General features: G+C 46.7%; 1 protein-coding gene across 1 annotated transcript in view; it reads left to right on the top strand.

Moving 5' to 3' along the window:
- The window catches only part of SCARB1 (scavenger receptor class B member 1), a 105,725-nt gene that overhangs the window by 49,632 nt on the left and 36,359 nt on the right, over positions 1-19,734 (top strand). Inside the window, exons 5-7 of the mRNA XM_060249234.1 lie at positions 1,414-1,529; positions 7,425-7,591; positions 14,302-14,420. Coding sequence (XP_060105217.1) covers positions 1,414-1,529; positions 7,425-7,591; positions 14,302-14,420 — 402 coding nt within the window. The remainder of the gene's footprint in view (positions 1-1,413; positions 1,530-7,424; positions 7,592-14,301; positions 14,421-19,734) is intronic.

The following is a 19,734-nucleotide window of genomic DNA, read 5'->3' on the forward strand; positions in this document are numbered from 1 at the left end:
ACTAGTGCATGTAGCTTGTTGAAATGAGGATCCTCCTATGGAATTTTTGCAACATTTACAACACAATCCTTAAGAGATTTATTCCCAGCCAGGGATGGCTTAATGTAAGCGCCATTTGGAAGGAAGGAAGGAAGGAAAGGAAGGAAGGAAGGAAGGGCAAATAGATGGGGATTAAGAGCCCTGTAAGCTCTTGGAAGGTTGGCTACATCAGAGGTGCGTGGCCTAATATGCAAAGGAGTTCCTGCTACAAAAAAAAAGCCCTGGAGATTCCAAATTAGCAGATTTGTAGAATTGGTTCTTTATTTAAGTTTAGTTTAGTTTATTTGAATTATATCCCGCCCTCCCCACCGAAGCAGACTCTGGGCGGCTCACAAACAATAGAATAACAATAAAAACAGTTAAATTAAACGTTAAAACAAACAGTTTAAAGCAGTTTAAACAATTCTCAAGGCTTCTCACAGTTCTCCCGTCAAGCTGGGAGGGGGGGCACGGGGACAGAGCCGGCTATGAGCTCCCATGCCCAAGAGTGCATTTGAACCCAGGGCTCACACCCAGAGCAGTTTCTATTTTTTCTTTCCTTTTTTTAAAAAAAATTCTCTTTAAAAAGAGTGTGTGCTTGTGTGGTGCTTGCATGCCTGGAAGTCATTGGTGAAAGTGCTTTTGATTCTTGACTACTGATCTGAATGTTTGGAGAAGCTTCTGGGTGTAGTTTATGCCTGGCCTGCATGCTTCAAGCTGAAGCATGGATGTGAAATGAGGGCAGTGATGGCATGGAGGAAACGCTGTGGCCGTGCTCCTGGGTGGGTGAAAAGTATGCAAGGAACATAAGAGAAGCCATTTTGGATCAGGCCAATGACCCATCCAGTCCATTAGATTCATCAGTGGGGCCAGGGCAGTAGAAGCCCTCCCGCTGTTGCCCCCCCCCCAACACCAAGAATACAGAGCATTACTGCCCCAGACAGAGGCATCTATACCCTGTGGCTAATAGCCACTGATAGACCTCTGCTCCATATGCTTATCCAATCCCCTCTTGAAGCTATGCTTGTAGCCGCCGCCACCTCCTGTGGCAGTGAATTCCACATGTTAATCACCCTTTGGGTGAAGAAGAATTTCCTTTGATCCGTTCTAACCCGACTGCTCAGCAATTTCATCGAATGCCCACGAGTTCTCGTATTGTGAGAAAGGGAGAAAAGTAATTCTTCCTCTTCCTTCTCTATCCCATGCATAATCTTGTAAACCTCTATCATGTCACTCCCTCAGTCGACGTTTCTCCAAGCTAAAGAGCCCCAAGCACTTTAACCTTCATAGGGAAAGGACCATGGGGCAATCTGGGAAGTGGGGTGAGGTGGGATTTTAAGGTGTTGCACAGCCAGCCTGGTTTATCTGCCTCTTTACAATTTCATGTCTCCGTAGTTGTCCTATTGGAGGTCCGACCAATGCAACCAAATCAATGGAACTTTTGGGGAAATTTGGCCTCCCTTTATGACTCCTTCTTCGCCTTTAGAGTTCTACAGTATTGACGCGTGCAGGTGAGTTGAGCAGAAATTGGCTGCCAGATATGCGATTGGGAGTATGAAACTCTGATCTACCTTCCCCTAAAACTGTCTTGGTTATAATATATACCATGGGTGTATGTAGGCCAAATATATGTAAAGTTTATATGCGTATCCAATTCCCTCTTGAAGCTGTCCGTGCTTGCAGCCGCCGCCACCTCCTGTGGCAGTGAATTCCATGTGTTCCAAGAAAACATATATTTGGTCTACATACACCCGTGGTTCTGCATTTAGGTAGGAGAAATCAAATATATAAATATAGGATGGGGGAGACTTGTCTTGGCAGTAGTATGTGAGAAAAAGCTCTAGGAGGCTTAGTGGACTGTACACTGAACATAAGTCAGCAATGTGGTGCACCAGCTAAAAAGGCACATTCAGTTTTGGGCTGTATCAACAGAAGTAGATTCAGGATGAACAACACGAAATACTTCTTTATACAGCAAGCGATTAAAATGTAGAATTCATTGCCAAAGGATGTGGTGATGGCCACAGGTCTAGACAGCTTTAAAGGGGGATTAGCTAGGTTCATGAAGAAGAGATCAGTGGCTACTAGTCACGGTGGCTGAGAGGAACCTCCACGTTCAGAGGCACCAAACCTCTAAATCCCAGATCAAGGAGGCAATAGAAAGGGAAGGCCTTGGCCTCTATGCTTTGTTGTTGGCCAACCAGAGGAATTGGCTGGCCACTATAGGAGACAGGGTGCTGAACTAGATGGACCACTGGTCTGATCCCGCAGGGCTCTTCTGATGTTCTTATCAGGGGAAGGTCTCAACCTCTATGCTTTGTTGTTGGCCCTCCAGAGGAACTGGCTGGCCACTGTGTGAGGCAGGATGCTGGACTGGATGGACTATCTAATCCAGCAGGGCTGTTCTTATGTTCTTATCAAGGGAAGGTCCCGGCCTCTATGCCCTGTTGTTGGCCCTCCAGAGGAATTGGCTGGCCACTGTGTGAGACAGGAGGCTGAACTAGATCGACCACTGGTCTGATCCAGCAGGGCTCTTCTCATGTTCTTATGAAGGCCTCAGCATTTGTGCCCTGTTCTTGGCCATCCAGAGGAAATGGCTGGCCACTGTGTGAGACAGGATGCTGGACTAGGTCAAGCACTGGTCTGTTCAACCAGGACTCTTCTTATGTTCTTATGCTCTTATGTTTTTAGATTGAAAGAGACGAGTCATGTGTTCGCTTTGTATAAATTATTATAAATCCATTTCTCATTGAACAAAATGTGGAAAGAAGGAAGAGTCCTAATTCAAGACAGTCTAAATGAGTATCTGGAACCCTCAGTCTTTGAGCTCCTTATGTTATAATAATAATAATAATAATAATAAACTTTTATTTATATCCCGTCCTCCCCACCAAGGCAAGCTCAGGGCAGCTCACAAGACATGGAGTGTAGCATGATTATAATAAATACAATTATACAATAAAATACAGTTAAAACACATTAAGATAAATAAATTAATTAAAACCATTACTAATTACATATGTTCTCAGAAGGCGTTGGCACTGTTTAGCCCTTGCCTGTAGGTAAGCCAGCTGCAAAGCTGACTTTATAGGAACTCAAGCTTCTGGGAAACTCAGGAAGTGGGGGCAAAACCCTCCTTGAAAAACTGTTTATCTAACACTCAATAGTACCATATGTCTTATTCTGTGCAGTTACAACACAGACTTCTGTGTACACTTTGCTCCTCAAAAGGCAACTGGTACAGTCAGTACCATGAGTGACTTTTATTAGCTGCTGATTTGCTGCTATTCATGGGTTTTACTGGTTGCCTTTATCCATTCTTAGCTTTATATTTATTGTTCAGTTACTTTTGCATCTTGACTCTACTTAGCGCTTCCTGGCGACACCCGCCTCACCCTCTGCCTATATGTAAAGTTGGTGACTTCTGTTTCATTGTGTCTGAGGAAGTGTGCATCCACACGACACTGATACGCAGAATAAAATGTTGTTTGTCTTAAAGGTGCCGCTGGACTCACACTTTTGTTCCAATAAAACACGGTGTGATTGCAATCATTCCGATCCTTAAAAATTTCAATGGCACCCCTAGTGACCCCCTGCTCTGTGCCCAGAGGAAGGCAAACAACCCCCCCCCCCCACAACAAAGGCCTGTTTCAGGAGGATTCCTCAGAATAGAAAGAGCCAGGCCCTTAGAGAAATTTTGTCATGTTCTCTTGCGTTGTAAATTTTATGACAATCTTCATGTTATCAAAGATTTCAGGTTTTCACGGCTGGTAACATCATTAGGGTTTGCAGAATCTTTCGGGCTCAAGTGCCGTGTTCTACTGGAGAAAGTTTTCCTTCCAGACGTTTCGTTCTCAGCTGCGGAGAACATCCTCAGTGGCGTTGCAGCCGGAGCAGGCGCTCTGACCTTCTTGGCTGCTGTGCATTGAGTGGGGCCAGGGCTGCTGGAGAGCTTATATTTCTAGGCTGGAGGGGGTGTGATGAAAGGGCAATTGGTTTGTGGATGTGCCCATTGTTTGGTGGGGCTTCCTTCTTCCAGGAAGCCCCACCAAACAATGGGCACATCCACAAACCAATTGCCACTGAGGATGTTCTCCGCAGCTGAGAACGAAACGTCTGGAAGGAAAACTTTCTCCAGTAGAACACGGCACTTGATCCCGAAAGATTCTGCAAACCCTAATATTCATGTTGTTTTCCTGCAACCTTTAGAACAGGGATGTTGAACTCACGAGGGCCGAATCTGACATAAATGAGACCTTGCTGGGCCAGGCCATGTTGGGCCAGGTCATGTGTATACCTATTTAAGATTAGGTAGAACAGGTATAAACTTTATAAAGGACACAGACAAAAACAATTTAAAAAAAAAAACTTAAAACATGCTTAAAAAGTTAGCACTTTTTGGACTTAAAGGTGCTTTCTTTGTATCTCTCCCATGGGATCCAGTGAACTGGGCCAAGGAAGCTCTGGCTCTTTCCTTCCTTCCCCAGGGGATCAGGAGGGGGAGGAGCCTCAGCCAGTAGAAGGAAGAGAGGCTTGGCTCAGTAGTTCTGCTGTGCAATTGAGAGAGCCTGGCAAAGCAAGCTCCCCCTTCTCCCCTTCCTCCCCAAGGGAGGAGCCTCAGCCAATGAAGAAAATAGAGGTTTTTCTCTGTAGCTCCTGTGTGACTGAGCAAGCCTTGCAAAGCAAGCTGCGATGCAGAAGGAAGCAAGAGAGGAGGGAGAAAGAAGCAGATGGCAGCCAGTTGGTCAGGGGCCTGATAGGAGCCCTCTGGGGGCCTGATTTGGCCCATGGACCCTACGTTTGACACCCATGCTTTAGAGCAGGGGTGGCCAAACTGTGGCTTGGGAGCCGCGTGTGGCTCTTCTACACAATTTGTGTGGCTCTCGAAGCCCCCACTGCCCCATCAGCCAACTTGGAGAAGGCATCTGTCTCTTTAACTCACTTCTCCAAGCCAAGCCAGCTGGCAGCTTGGAGAATGCATTTAAAGTTGCTTTCTTTTTCACCTCTCCCTCCCCATTTATTTGCCTTCCTTCCTTTCTTCTTCCATCCCTCCCTTCCTCCCTCATCTTGCGGCTCTCAAACACCTGATGTTCATGCTTTACAGCTCTCAAACATCTGATGATTATTCTGTGTGGCTCTTACGTTAAGCAACTTTTAGAGGGTCGCTCTGAAGGTCCTAAGATCTTTCCTTTAGTCTCAAATCAGTGTGAAATCATTCAGTCGGGAGCAAAATCCCTTTACTATGCTTCTCGGAAGGGAAGTCCCTTTTGTCCATAGATTCTATCGCAATCGCATTTGGATGTGTGCTGTTACGCCAATAGAAGTTGTGCGACGGGATGATGTGAAAAAAATTCAGGGCCGGCAGGATTTTTATTGGTCCAGTTCTGTCCTCCTCGGAGACGTGCCGAGAAAATCCAGCTTATAGTGAAACCTAGAGTCCCACAGAAGAGAGATGTAATATAAAGCTGCAAAAAACGGTGGAAAAAATAACGAAAAAGACTGAAAATTATTTCAAAAAGATATGTGATTAATCAAATGGCTCTTAAGCAATATAATCATTAATATCACTATAAATTCCAAAAAAAGGCAAATGTGCGAGAGAACAAGTTTACACCGTCCTTTCCGTTCATCATGTTTAAAAAGATGGAAGTTTTAATAGAACACCTGCAACAGAAGGGACTCTTTAGCTTGGAGGAACGTTGACTGCGGGGTGACATGATAGAGGTTTACAAGATAATGCATGGGATGGAGAAAGTAGAGAAAGAAGTACTTTTCTCCCTTTCTCACAATACAAGAACTCGTGGGCATTCCATGAAATTGCTGAGCAGACAGGTTAAAACAGATAAAAGGAAGTACTTCTTCACCCAAAGGGTGATTAACATGTGGAATTCACTGCCACAGGAGGTGGTGGCGGTCACAAGTATAGCCACCTTCAAGAGGGGTTTAGATAAAAATATGGAGCACAGGTCCATCAGTGGCTAATTAGCCATAGTGTGTGTGTATATATAAATTTTTTTGCCACTGTGTGACACAGAGTGTTGGACTGGATGGGCCAGTGGCCTGATCCAACATGGCTTCTCTTATGTTCTTATGTGACACAGAGTGTTGGACTGGAGGGGCCCCTGGCCTGATCCAACAGGGCTTCTCTTATGTTCTTATGTGACACAGAGTGTTGGACTGGATGGGCCACTGGCCTGATCCAACATGGCTTCTCTTATGTTCTTATCTTTGAAAAATTAAAATAATCTGCACTTGAAATCTGAACTGAAAGGACGGTGTAAACTTGTTCTCTGCAACATTAGCTTTTTTTTTTGGAATTTATAGTGATATTCATGATTGTATTGTTTAAGAGGCATTTGATTAATCACATATATTTTTGAAATAACGTTCAGTCTTTTTTGTTATTTTTCCAGTTTTTTGTGGCTTTATATTAAGAAAACCCAGCTTAGCTGCTGCTTGAGTTGCTTCATCTCCCCACGGAGCGATGAGCTGATCCGCAACCCCTGGGCCGTGGACCGGTACCATCCGTGGCCTGTTAGCAACCAGGCTATGAATTGTATAATTATTTCATTGTATAATAATGATGACATTGGATTTATATTCTGCCCTCCACTCTGAATCCCAGAGCACCTCACGATCTCATGAATGTGAGGTGGGTGGGGCTGAGAAGACTCTCACAGCAGCTGCCCTTTCAAGGACAACCTCTGCCAGAGCTATGGCTGACCCAAGTCCAAAAGAACAATTGCAAGTGTCAAAATCAGTAATAAAGCCAACAGCATAAACTCAAGTAGATTAAAATGCCCAGCTGTGTTCTCTCTGCCTCGGTTTCTCTGTAAGGTCAGAATAAAATGGCCAATGGGAGAAGAGCCAGAAGAGAATGAGAAGAGCAGGCGGCTTGGTGTATTAAGGATTCAGTGTGGAGAGAATTTCCAGCCACACTCCAATGGGACTCGGTGTCAAGACCCCAGTAGTTCAAGAATCACAAACAGTCCATTCCTTTAATGGCCGTTTATTAACTCCTGACAACCGTGCATAGGCATGGCAGACTTTGCAAAGACTGGCGGGGCCAGTCTTAGGACCCCTTTTATACTTTCAATATAGCCGTTCCATTTTAAAGATGCGTGGGAAGCAAATGCGGGGAAAACCCCTCCCCTTGCAGACATGCCCAGGTGTTACTAGACTGGGCAGTTGACCTTGGTTGCCTAGACAACCGCCCAGGCTGGCAGAGTCTTCTTGATAACTGTTGCAAAGAGACAGGCACAGCAGAGCGAAAGAGCAAGGAGAAAAAAATCAGAACAGTTCAAACGGCAAGACGCTTGACACTCTGGCCAGTTCACGACTGTTTTATCCTTCAGGCATCTCTAGCATTCAAGGAGTGAGTTTTCTATTGAAATCTTGTCTTTCAGATCTTTGGCTCTGCAGTACAAGGAGCCGGGGGAATTCAGAGGCTTGCCGATATACCGTTACGTGGCTCCCAAGACGTTGTTTGCAAACGGAACGGACTATCCGCCCAACGAAGGCTTCTGCCCGTGCCGGCAGTCGGGAATCCAGAACATGAGCTCCTGTCAGCTAAGTATGTCTGACGGATGTTGTTCGTTTTAAAGTCTGAAGGAGGCAACTGTAGGGTCAGCTGTAGGGCCGTTCGAACTGGCGTTCTTTTGGGCGGGGCAGTTCTCGTTTGGGAAACTCTTCATGGTAGAAAGCGCCATCTAGTTGCAGGGGGCTCATGGCGACCCTCTAAGGCCAGGGTGGCCAAACTGCTGCTCGGGATACCCCCACCACCCTGTTGGCCAGCTTGGAGAGCCCCACCACCCTGTTAGCCAGCTTGGATTTCTCTCTTTCAATCACTTCACCAAGCCAAGCCAGCTGAAGGCTTGGAGAATCCATTTAAAGTTGCTTTCTTTCCACCTCTCCCTTTCCTTCCTCTGTGTGGTTCTTGCATTAAGTAAGTTTGGCCATCCCTGCTGTAGGGTTTCCCAGGCAAGAAACAGAGCTGGCTTGCCATTGTCTGCGTGGTGGCCCTGGCTTCGTTGGTGGTCTCCCATCTAAATACTAACCAGCAGGGCTTTTCTGTAGCAGGAACTCCTTTGCATATTAGGCCACACACCCCTGATGTAGCGAATCCTCCAAGAGCTTACAGTAGGCTCTATACCAGGGGTGGCCAAACTGCGGCTCAGGAGCCACATGTGGCTCTTTCACGCATATTGTGTGGCTCTCAAAGTCCTCACCACCTGGTTGACTGGCTCGGAGAATGCATTTAAAGTTGCTTTCTTTCCACCTCTCCCTCCCTCCCCGCATCTATCTTCCTTCCTGCCTTGTGGCTCTCAGACATCTGACATTCATTCTAGGTGGCTCTTACATTAAGCAGGTTGGGCCACCCCTGCTCTAAAGTCATACAGCAGGAAATCAAAACTAGTGTAACTGTCTAATGCAAGTGATGCTCTGTCTGTATTCTTGGTGCTGGGAGGGGGGGAACCAACAGTGGGAGGGCTTCTAGTGCCCTGGCCCCACTGGTGGACATTCTGGTGCTTTTTGGGCATTGTATGAGGGAATTTTGGACTGGATAGTTCCCTGACCTGATCCAACATGGCTCCTCTTGTGTTTATGTTTTTTCTTTCCATGTCTTTCTTTTCTTTTCCTTTCCTTCCATTTCACTCTTTCCCTTTCTCTTTCTTTCTTTCCTTCCATTTTTACCAGATGAAACTTTTCTGTTCATCATATTGTTGTTGCAGACATAGGAGTTCTGCCAATGAAAAGTTGGCACCCCCATTTGTAGCCAGGTGGCCTTCTATGAGATTTCTGTGTGAGTGAGAGTAAGAGGTATGGGGCAGAAAGAGATTATTGGAGATTACTGCAGTATATCTCAACAGTACTGGAAGAGATGGTACTATGAACTTGGCACCATTTTATTGGCCCTGCTTTTAACAGCTGTCTGACACCAAAATTGAACTCCTCCTGGAGATAGTAAAAAGGATGAAAGAAGTTCACTGACTAAGTATCTGCACAACAGGTTGCTTTTAAAGGCATGGGAAACACAGCCAGTAAAAAGCTGCAAGCCCCTCATAAATATCCTTTTGGGGATAACTGCAGAAAAGCTTGTTTGAATTTCATATAACTTGAAATTAATTCATTAATTTTAATACAATTCTCTGCTACCTTTTATAGCAATTTCCCCGTGCTTCAACCAAAGAAAAGTATGAAAAATAGCTGTCAAAAGATTTTCTTGAAACCAAGCAAGCTTAGTTGTAGCTTGAGGCAAGGTTCCAGTAGTAGCAGCTGAAGGAAGGGCCTACTAAATGTGACAGCATATTTTGACGTAGAGCAGCTGCCAGGGCCCAGTGTGGGTGGTACACAGTGCTGGCATTCCTGATGGCAATGGCAACAGCCCAACTGCATTCACTGGTCAGTGCTGTTGAGGAAGGGATGTGTAGGTGGTGCAGGCAATTGAACATGGGCATTAGGAGTGCTTGCAAGCTGGAGAAGAATACACAAACAAATAGGTGCATGCAGGTGTGGGGGTGGAAAGAGAGGACCGCCCACTTTCCACCCCCATTTTGGCTCAGCATGAGTTTCAGAGAGATTTTTCTGAAAATGAATTTACTTCCGAAGAAGAGGCAGGCTTGGGGGAGTGCCCTGGAAGTGGCATCACAGGAAAAGGTGGAGTTTTGGTTCAATGTGCCCCGGAAGTGACATCACTTGGTCCTTGACACCACAGGAAATGACATAATTCCTGTCTCCTGGCTCCACCCCCAAAGTCTCCCGGCTCCACCCCCAAATTTTAGTGGGCCACGAAGGAGAAGTGTAAGAATAACCGGGCCATGGGAAAGAAAAGTTTGGGAAACCCTGGTCTAACGCATTTTCCAAGACCTGCGTTAGATGGCACAGACCTGAAGTCCAAGAGTCAAAGGCTGCAGCTGGTGAGTTCTCTATGTTGCTATCTGCTGCAATACAAACATATCGGAGTCCAGGTCTTCAGTCCCTCCGAATCCAGTCTAGACATCTTTTCCAGGCTGGTAGCTCAATTATAGCATTTTTGGCCAAGCAGCATCAGGTGATGAAGGTATCCAATCAGGACCTGTTCTGGCTGGAACCCTCTAGAAAATTACCTCACCACTCCTGACCTCCTCTCTCCCGTCCTGTGGGCTGCAGGTTCTCATGAGAAGCTAACTACCACATCTCTAGCTCCAGCCTCAAAGATGATAAGGGCTACGTAGGCTGAGAGGCCAATGAGTAACAGCTGCAGTACGGAAAGAGCCTGTTGCCATTCACATTCATCCCTCTGGGGGAGCAGGGCGTTTAGCCTCACAGAGGGCCTCTTAATTGGAGATTCAGGAGAAGGCATTTTGTCTCTTTAAATCACTTTGTCAAGCCAGCCAGCAGCTTGGAGAATGCATTTAAAGTTGAAGTTGCTTTCTTTCCACCCTTCCTCCCTTGCGACTCTCAAACATCTGACATTCATTCTGTGTGGCTCTTAAGTTAAGCAAGTTTGCCCAACCCTGCTCTACGATCTTTTTTATGGGGTGGAATAACAATGGCTGGAGGTCCCTTTAAATGTGGTTCCATCTGCCGGCTGCAGAGGCTTCTGTGTGGATCGCCCTTGCAGCCATTATCTTCAGAAACTTTTTTATGACCTCCGTTCTTCCTTTTGACCTGGGGACTGCAATCACGCATGAGGCTAAGCTGCTATTAAGAGTCAAGCAAGATCAGGCATCTTCAGACACCGAGGAGTTCGAGATACTCTTTCAAAGAGGTCCTACCCAGCTTTGCAAATTGCATGGCAGATGGTATACTTATGAAGAAGAGTTGGGCTTTATACATTGCTTTTCTGTACCCAAAGGACTCTCAAAGTAGTTTACAGTCCCCTTCTCTTCCTCTCCTCACAACAGATGCCCTGTGTGAGCAATACTCCCTCCCTTTTCTTTTAATAGGACAGCCAGTATCGACTAAAACATCAGTATATTCCGTTACTAGATCGAAATAACACCTGACATTGTTTTGGAAAAGGAAAGGTCCCCTGTGCAAGCACCTGTCGTTTCCAACTCTGGAGTGACATTGCTTTCACAGACTGGCAGCGGCTCTCCAGGGTCTCAAGCTGAGGTTTTTCACACCTACTTGCCTGGACCCTTTTTCAGTGGAGATGCCAGGGATCGAACCTGGGACCTTCTGCTTCCCAAGCAGATGCTCTGCCACTGAGCCACTGTCCCTCCCCAGAGTTCAGACCACAGTACTGCAGCACTGCTGCTTTACCACTCTGCACCACGGGGCTGCTTCTGACATTGTTTTACGTTATGTTTTATATATTTTATTTATGATGTATTCTTATTTTTATGCTTGGCTTATATTGATATTGGTTTTTATGACCCTGAATGTGAACCGCCCTGAGCAGACTCGACGGGGAGGGCGGGATATAAGTCTAATAAATAAATTCTGTGGATTAGAGTTCTCCGTTCTTAACCACTGTACCACACTGTCTCTATCAACAAGCAGCAGTCTGATCTTACCCGTTGTACCTATTCCAGGCACTTTACCAACGTTTTAAAACACTCCTTGTTAATAATCAGCGCCACCGTGGCGCAGAGTGGTAAAGCAGCAGTTCTGCAATACTGTGGTCTGAACTCTCTGCTCATGACCTGAGTTCGATTCCGGCGGAAGCTGGATTCAGGTAGCCGGCCCAAGGTTGACTCAGCCTTCCATCCTTCCGAGGTCGGTCAAATGAGTCCCCAGCTTGCTGGGGGGAAAGTGTAAAAGACTGGGGAAGGCAATGGCAAACCACCCCGTAAAAAGTCTGCCGTGAAAATGTTGTGAAATCAGCGTCACCGCAGAGTCGGAAACAACTGGTGCTTGCACAAGGGACCTTTTCTTTTCCTGTTAATAATCACGTGCTTCTATTTTCGTCTTCTCTCTTTTTTAAAAAAGAGAAAGTATTTCAGGGGTTGGCAAGAGCTTATCTTTGACTGCCCAGGAACCAGCAAATCCACCCAACACCTTCCTCTAAGTTTGCAGAAAAGATGGATTTCCAGTTCTCAGCCTTGGAAAACAGGGGGAAGTACATTTGGTATGCAGTGGGGGAAGCTTCTCAGCCATCTTCAGGAGAATGGCCATGGCTGGTCTGCGGTAAACAAGCTAGATTTGAATCCAAGATATACAAAATCAAACAGCAACCGGTGTACTAATGATACTATAAATTGCAAAAAAACCCCCACCGGAGTTAAGCAACACTTAGGAAAGATAACAAAGTATCTACATTATGACTGAGTAAACCACAAGAAGTCAAAGGTAATCAGTTAGTACCAACACACAGCTACAAAAAGTTTGTTCACGATAGCGTTGTTTCGTGGGTTACTGTATCTTAAAGGGTCATCGGTCCCACTTTTAATTCCAAGCCGCAGCTTCTGTTGATTTGGAAATTCGTCTTGCTTGAGTTGTTAAGGCTTCAATAATGTCGGAAAGAGACAGAACGCTCATGGCAGAATAAATCCAAAAGAGAAAGAGAGAACTCGCCACATCTGAAAACAAATCAGCCAGTATCATAACGCCCCTGTATAAATCGATGGTGCGGTCTCATTTGGAGTATTGTGTGCAGTTCTGGTCGCCGCACCTCAAAAAGGATATTATAGCATTGGAGAAAGTCCAGAAAAGGGCAACTAGAATGATTAAAGGGCTGGAACACTTTCCCTATGAAGAAAGGTTGAAACGCTTGGGACTCTTTAGCATGGAGAAACGTCGACTGCGGGGTGACATGATAAGAGGTTTACAAGATAATGCATGGGATGGAGAAAGTAGAGAAAGAAGTACTTTTCTCCCTTTCTCACAATACAAGAACTCGTGGACATTCGATGAAATTGCTGGGCAGCCAGGTTAAAACGGATAAAAGGAAGTACTTCTTCACCCAAAGGGTGATTAACATGTGGAATTCACTGCCACAGGAGGTGGTGGCGGCCACAAGCATAGCCACCTTCAAGAGGGGTTTAGATAAAAATATGGAGCAGAGGTCCATCAGTGGCTATTAGCCACAGTGTGTGTGTGTATATATAATTTTTTTTGCCACTGTGTGACACAGAGTGTTGGACTGGATGGGCCATTGGCCTGATCCAACATGGCTTCTCTTATGTTCTCTTATCTAGAACTTGCTGGTGGTTTCAAAGCCTTCCTCTGCTCTCTCGCTCATAAGTATACAATTTTTCCACGGAGCCATCAGTTAAACAAACTAGGCGTCATATCTTTTCTTCACTGCAACAAGCTCTATTACCTTTGACTTCTTGTGGTTTACTCAGTCATAATATAGATCGGGGTGGCCAACGGTAGCTCTCCAGATTTTTTTTGCCTACAAACTCCCATCAGCCCCAGCCAGCATGGCCAATGGCTGGGGCTGATGGGAGTTGTAGGCAAAAAACATCTGGAGAGCTACTGTTGGCCACCCTTGATATAGATACTTGGTTATCTTTCCTAAATGTTGTTTAACTCTGGTGGGTTTTTTTGTATTTAGAGTAAGATTTGAATCCAGGGTATCCTAAGAGACCTACAAGATATTCAGGATATAAACTTTCGAGAGTCAAAGCTTTCCTCTGACAAAAGGGAATTCTTGTTCATCTCTGGGGTGCTGCTGGACTCGAATTAGGGTTGCCAGCTCTGGGTTGGGAAATGCCTGGAGATTTAGTGAAAATACCTGAAGATTTTAGTGAGCAGAGCACGGGAGAGGCGGGGTTTGAGAAGGGGAGTGACCTCAGCACGGTAGAGTCCTCCTCCCTCCAAGGGAGCCATTTTCTCCAGGCAAACTTGATCCTAATCTCATCTGGAGATCAATTGTGATATAGTGGGAGATCTTCAGGCATCACCCGGAGGCTGGAAACCCTACCTCGAATGTGTGCCGCTGTTACAAACGTTGCATCCAGAGAGCAAAGACAAAGATGATTTAGGGCAAGGTTTTTTGCTTCTCTCAACACAGAGGAAGGCTTCTGGCACCGAAGGAATTGCTTGATGTGGTCTGCTTGTTCAGTGGTGTTGGAAGAACTGTACGTCGGGAATTTTGCGCCCCCTCTGCTTTCCCAGAGAATGGCCCTGCAGCGCTTTCTTGCATGCAGAGGAGAGAAGGATGTATTAACATTTTTAAAAAATAATCTTATAGTTTTAGAAAAGCATGTGAGGTATTCACGTTTCCCCCCGCCCCCCTATCTTTGTCTGCTATAAGAGCGATGGAAGCAGAATATCGAAAAGTGCAAATGCTGGTCATCTTGTGCGCTCTCCAGAAACAACAACGGCGTTGTGGTTTCTTTCTTTTTCAAGACGTACCCTTGTTCCTGTCCCAGCCTCACTTCTTGAACGCTGACCCAGAGCTGTTGGAGACGGTGGACGGCCTTCACCCCAGTGAGGAGAAGCACGGTTTATTCGTGGAAATGCACCCGGTGAGCTAATTGTCCCTGACCCCCGCCACTAATTTCAGCGCATGTTCCCTTATTGGACGTCATTGCAGTGACTTGAATATCCTTATCAGATGGTTGCTCTCTGCTGAATGGTTGATTCAAATGATTCTCTTTGGAGCTGGCAAGCGGGGTCTGTAACAGGGGTGGTCAAACTTGTTGAATATAAGAGCCACACAGAATAAATGTCAGATGTTTGAGAGCCGCAAGACATGAGCTTCAGATGTTGGAGAGCCGCAAGACAGGAAGGCAAATAGGTAGGGAGGAGGGAGAGGTGGAAAAAGGCAACTTTAAATGCATTCTCCAAGCCACCAGCTGGCTTGGCTTGGAGAAGTAACTTGAAAAGGCAGATGCCTTCTCCAAACTGGGGAAGTGGGGGCTTCCAGAGCCACACAATATGTGTGAAAGAGCCGCACGTGGCTCCCAAGCCACAGTTTGGCCACCCCTGGTCTGTAACTACTACATAGGGGACCTGTGCCGGGGTCCTCAATACGTTACCGTGAGCATCACAGTACCCCTGACCCCTTGCCACCATGTATTTTTAGAAAGCGGGCAGGGCCAAGTAGGGCTTTTACCTTGCAAGGCTTCTGATTGGCCACTGGAAATCTGATTGGCTGTGCATTTGTTTTTTTCATACCCATTGTTTTGGAAGCAGCTGCCACTATGGCACAAGTATCTATATGATTGCTCTCTTGAAGCGTTTGAAGAGCTGTCCCTTAGAGGAGGGCAGGGAGCTCTTCCTGTTGGCAGCAGAGGAGAGGACTCGCAAGAACGGGTTTCAATTAAGGACGGGAACGTACCGGCTGGATATTAGGAAAACTTTTTTACAGTAATAGTTGGCAGGCCAGTGGGCCAAGGGTGGTGACAGAACTCTCTAGCAGGGCAGGCTTTGCAAGGCTGAGGAGACCCTGGGCCCACCCACCCATCCTTTTCTGCCTATGCCTCCCTTCTTCCATGTCCTCTGGATAGAGAGGCTCCAGCCACAGTCACTGAGGATCTGTGTGAGGCAGGGCGGAGGCCCGGCTAGGCTGAGGTGCGTGCTGCCCCACTGCATCCTGGATCTCACTCTGGCCCGGAGCCAGGGAGGGGTGGGGCTGTGAGGGCCCTGTCCCCTGACTTAGGGCTGGAGCCCCTGGCCACTGTGCCTGCGGCTGGAGGGGCTGTCCTTTTCCGGCCTACCATGGCCTTCTCCACTTTCCTTCCCCGTGACTGAAGAAGACTGCAGATTTATACCTCACCTTTCTCTCTGAATCAGAGCAGCTTACAATCTCCTATTCAGGGGTGTCAAATTCATTTGTTTTGAGGGCCGGATCTGACATAAATGAGACCTTGTTGGGCCGGGCCATGTCGGACCAGGCCATGTGTGTTCTTATTTAAAATTAGTAGCAGAGATAGAAACTTTATAAAGGCCATAAACAAACACAATTATGATTTTTTTTTAAAAAAAAAACCCCTTTAAAACAATAGTTCTCGTTGGTCTTAAAGGTGCTTTCTTTGTATCTCTCCCATGGGATCCAGGGAACTGGGCAAAGGAAGCTCTGGCTCTTTCATTCCTTCCCCAGGGGACAAGGATGGGGAGGAGCCTCAGCCAACAAAAGGAAGAGAGGCTTGGCTCAGTAGCCCTGCTGTGCGATTGAGAACATCGCAAAGCAAACTGTAGTGCAGAAGGGAGCAAGAGAGAGGGAGATGGAAGCAAAAGCCAGTTGCTTAAGGGCCTGATAGGAGCCTCCCAGGGGCCTGAATTGGTGCCCAGGCTACATGTTTGATACCCCTGTCCTATATCTTCTCCCCCCACAATGGACACCCTGTGAAGTAGGCGGGGCTGAGAGAGCTCTCCCAGAAGCTTCCCTGATTCCCTGCTTCTCCACTTGCAGTTGCTGGAATGGCCTTGGGTCAGCCATAGCTCTCCTAGGAGTTGTCCTTGAAAGGGCAGCTGCTGTGAGAGCCCTCTCAGCCCCACCCACCTCACAGGGTGTCTGTTGTGGGGGAAATAGATAAAGGAGATTGAAAGCCGCTCTGAGACTCTGATTCAGAGAGAAGGGCAGGGTACAAATCTGCAATTTTTAATTCTTAGTGCTCATTTTGCTTCAGGAGTCTTCTGCACACAGTGCTTTTGTTTGTCCTCCAGCTTCACATCCCGGGCAACTCTTTTTTGGTTGGCTGTGCTCCTTCAGCAGGGCAGCAACACCAGCTCCTTCTTGGGGCACTTTCTCGCCCTTGCTTCTCAACAACCTGGACTTCTTCCCAGCAGCTTACAGTAAGGCCTTCCTAGCAGGAGGGCCAGAAAGGCGGTGTGGGCAAGGAGAACTGCACCCCATCAAAAGGGTAGGAAATGCACTCCAAGCTGCTTATTGGAGAAGCTTTTGTAGGTGAAGAAGTTTGCACCAGTAAAGCAGAGAAAGCCGTCAAAACAAGTGTTTTCCATTATGCCCTTTGGCTGCTTGGCACCCCAGCTGGAACAGTGGAGTCTGGCAGCAAAAGGCAGTGGGATCATATCCCAGAATTCATTTACCAGGGACACTGTGACCTGCAGACTAGCTTTCACCTCTGATGCCTCCAGCACAGGGCAAGAAAGCACACAAGGCACATCTGTGCATGTTCTTAGCATTCATGCAGTGCTTAGCAAGTTCTGGGGCTTTTTTTGTAGCAGGAACTCCTTTGCATATCAGGCCGCACACCCCTGATGTAGCCAATATTCCTGGGGCTTACAGGGCTCTTTGTACAGGGCCTCTTTGTACAGGGAAGCTCCTGGAGGATTGACTACATTGGGCGGGGGAGGGGGGGAGTGACCTAAAATGAAAAGGAGTTCCTGTTACAAATTCAAAGCATGTTACAAGCGTTATTCATGGAATATTTACAGAACACTTTATACAAATTCGTATTACTACCATCAACCCCGTACTGCAATTTCTTTTCTTTTTTGGGGGGAAGGAAGGTGGATTTTTGCATTTGTGTGTGAGTTTGTGCGCCTGTGCCTGGAAGTCATGATGACCTCTTCTGCCTCCTGCTGGGGCCTGGGTGATATTCATGGAGCGGGGGGGGGGGGTGAATAAAGTCTGCCCCTGCCTCCCAGCTCTGGTATTTCTTGGTGGTCTCCCATTCAAGCAGGGCTTTTTTTGTAGCAGGGACTCCTTTGCATATTAGGCCACACCCCACCCCTGATGTAGCCAATCCTCCAAGAGCTTACAGGGTTCTTCTTATAGGGCCTACTGTAAGTTCCAGGACGGGGGTGGCCAAACTGTGGCTCTTTCACATATATCCTGTGGCTCTCAAAGCCCTCACTGCTCCATTGGCCACCTTGGAGAAGTCGTTTCTCTCTTTAAATCACTTCTCCAAGCCAAGCCAGACAGCAGCTAGGAGAATGCATTTAAAGTTAAAGTTGCTTTTTTTCCACCTTCCCCCCCTTCTCCCTCCCCCATATATTTGCGTTCGTTCCACCTTTCTTTCTATTTGTCCTCCTTCCGTTCCTCCCTTGTGGCTCTCAAACATCTGACGTTCATGTCTTGCAGCTCTCAAACATCTGACATTCATGTCTTGTGGCTCTCAAACATCTGACTTTCATGTCTTGCGGTTCTCAAACATCTGACATTTCTTCTCTGTGACTCTTATGTGCAGCAAGTTTGGCCACCCCTGTCCCAGAGCAAACGAATTGTTGCAGCAGCTCACAAAGTAGAATTTTTGCTCACAAGACTCCACAGCTTAGAGGGAACACTGGATGCAGGGTTTTTTTTTTTAAGCAGGAACTCCCTTGCATTTTAGCCCACACACCCCTGATGTAGCCAGTCCTCCTGCAGCAGGGGTGTCCAAACTTGCTTAACCCAAGAGCCACCTAGAATAAACGTCAGATGTTTGAGAGCCACAAGACGTGAACATCAGATGTTTGAGAGCTGCAAGGGAGGGAAGGAGGAAAATAGATTTTTGGGGAGGAAGAGGTGGAAAGAAACCAACTTTAACTTTAAATGTGTTCTCCAAGCTGCCAACTGGCTTGGCTTGGAGAAGTGATTTAAAGAGGAAAAATACCTTCTCCAAGCCGGCTGATGGGGCAGTGGCGGCTACAAGAGCCACATAATGTGTGTGAAAAAGCTTCATGTGACTCCTGAGCCACAGTTTGGCCACCCCTGCTCTAGCCCTTTGGGACTAGAAGAAGAAGAAAATATTGGGTTTATATTCCGCCCTCCACTCCGAAGAGCCTCAGAGCAGCTCACAATCTCCTTTCCCTTCCTATCCCACAATAGAAACCCTGTGAGGTAGATGAAGATAATGGATTTATATCCCGCCGTCCACTCCGAAGAGTCTCAGAGTAGCTCACAATCTCCTTTACCTTCCTCCCCCACAACAGACACCCTGTGAAGTGGGTGGGGCTGGAGAGGGCTTTCACAGCAGCTGCCCTTTCAAGGACAACCTCTGCCAGAGCTATGGCTGATCCAAGGCCATGCTAGCAGGTGCAAGTGGAGGAGTGGGGAATCAAACCTGGTTCTCCCAGATAAGAGTCCGTACACTTAACCACTACACCAAACTGGCTCTCCTATCTTCTTCTTCTAATCTAATTTATTTTCCAATTTACAGTTTGTCATAGGATTCCATAGTACAAGGATATTTTTAATTATGGAGCTGATAAAGCGAACTGTAAAACCATAAATCAGTTAGCGCCGTGATTCTCACACTGGGGACCAGGGAGTTCAAAAGCACCTGGAAGGAGGAGAAGGGAGAACTGAAGTTCCAGGTTGAATGTAAATATTACTTTGTAAACAGGCAGAAGGGATAATGAACCCCTAGGAGAGGCTGAGGGTTCAACACATAAGAACATAAGAGAAGCCATGTTGGATCAGGCCAATGGCTTATCCATCCCATAAGAACATAAGAGAAGCCATGTTGGATCAGGCCAATGGCTTATCCATTCCATAAGAACATAAGAGAAGCCATGTTGGATCAGGCCAATGGCTTATCCATCCCGTAAGAACATAAGAGAAGTCATGTTGGATCAGGCCAATGGCTTATCCATTCCATAAGAACACAAAAGAAGCCATGTTGGATCAGGCCAGTAGCCCATACTGTCCAACACTCTGTCACGCAGTGGCCAAAAAACCCCCAAACAGGTGACATCAAGAGGTCCACCAGTGGGGCCAGGACAATAGAAGCCCTCCCACTGTTGCTCCCCAAGTATCAAGAATACAGAATATCACATGCCCCAGAGAGTTCCATCTGTACCTTGTGACTAATAGCCACTTATGGACCTCTGCTCCATAGGTTTATCCAATCCCCTCTTGAAGCTGTCTATGTTTGTAGCTGCCACCACCTC

The sequence above is a fragment of the Heteronotia binoei genome, chromosome 11, assembly GCF_032191835.1.
Source record: "Heteronotia binoei isolate CCM8104 ecotype False Entrance Well chromosome 11, APGP_CSIRO_Hbin_v1, whole genome shotgun sequence".
Lineage (NCBI taxonomy): Eukaryota > Metazoa > Chordata > Lepidosauria > Squamata > Gekkonidae > Heteronotia > Heteronotia binoei.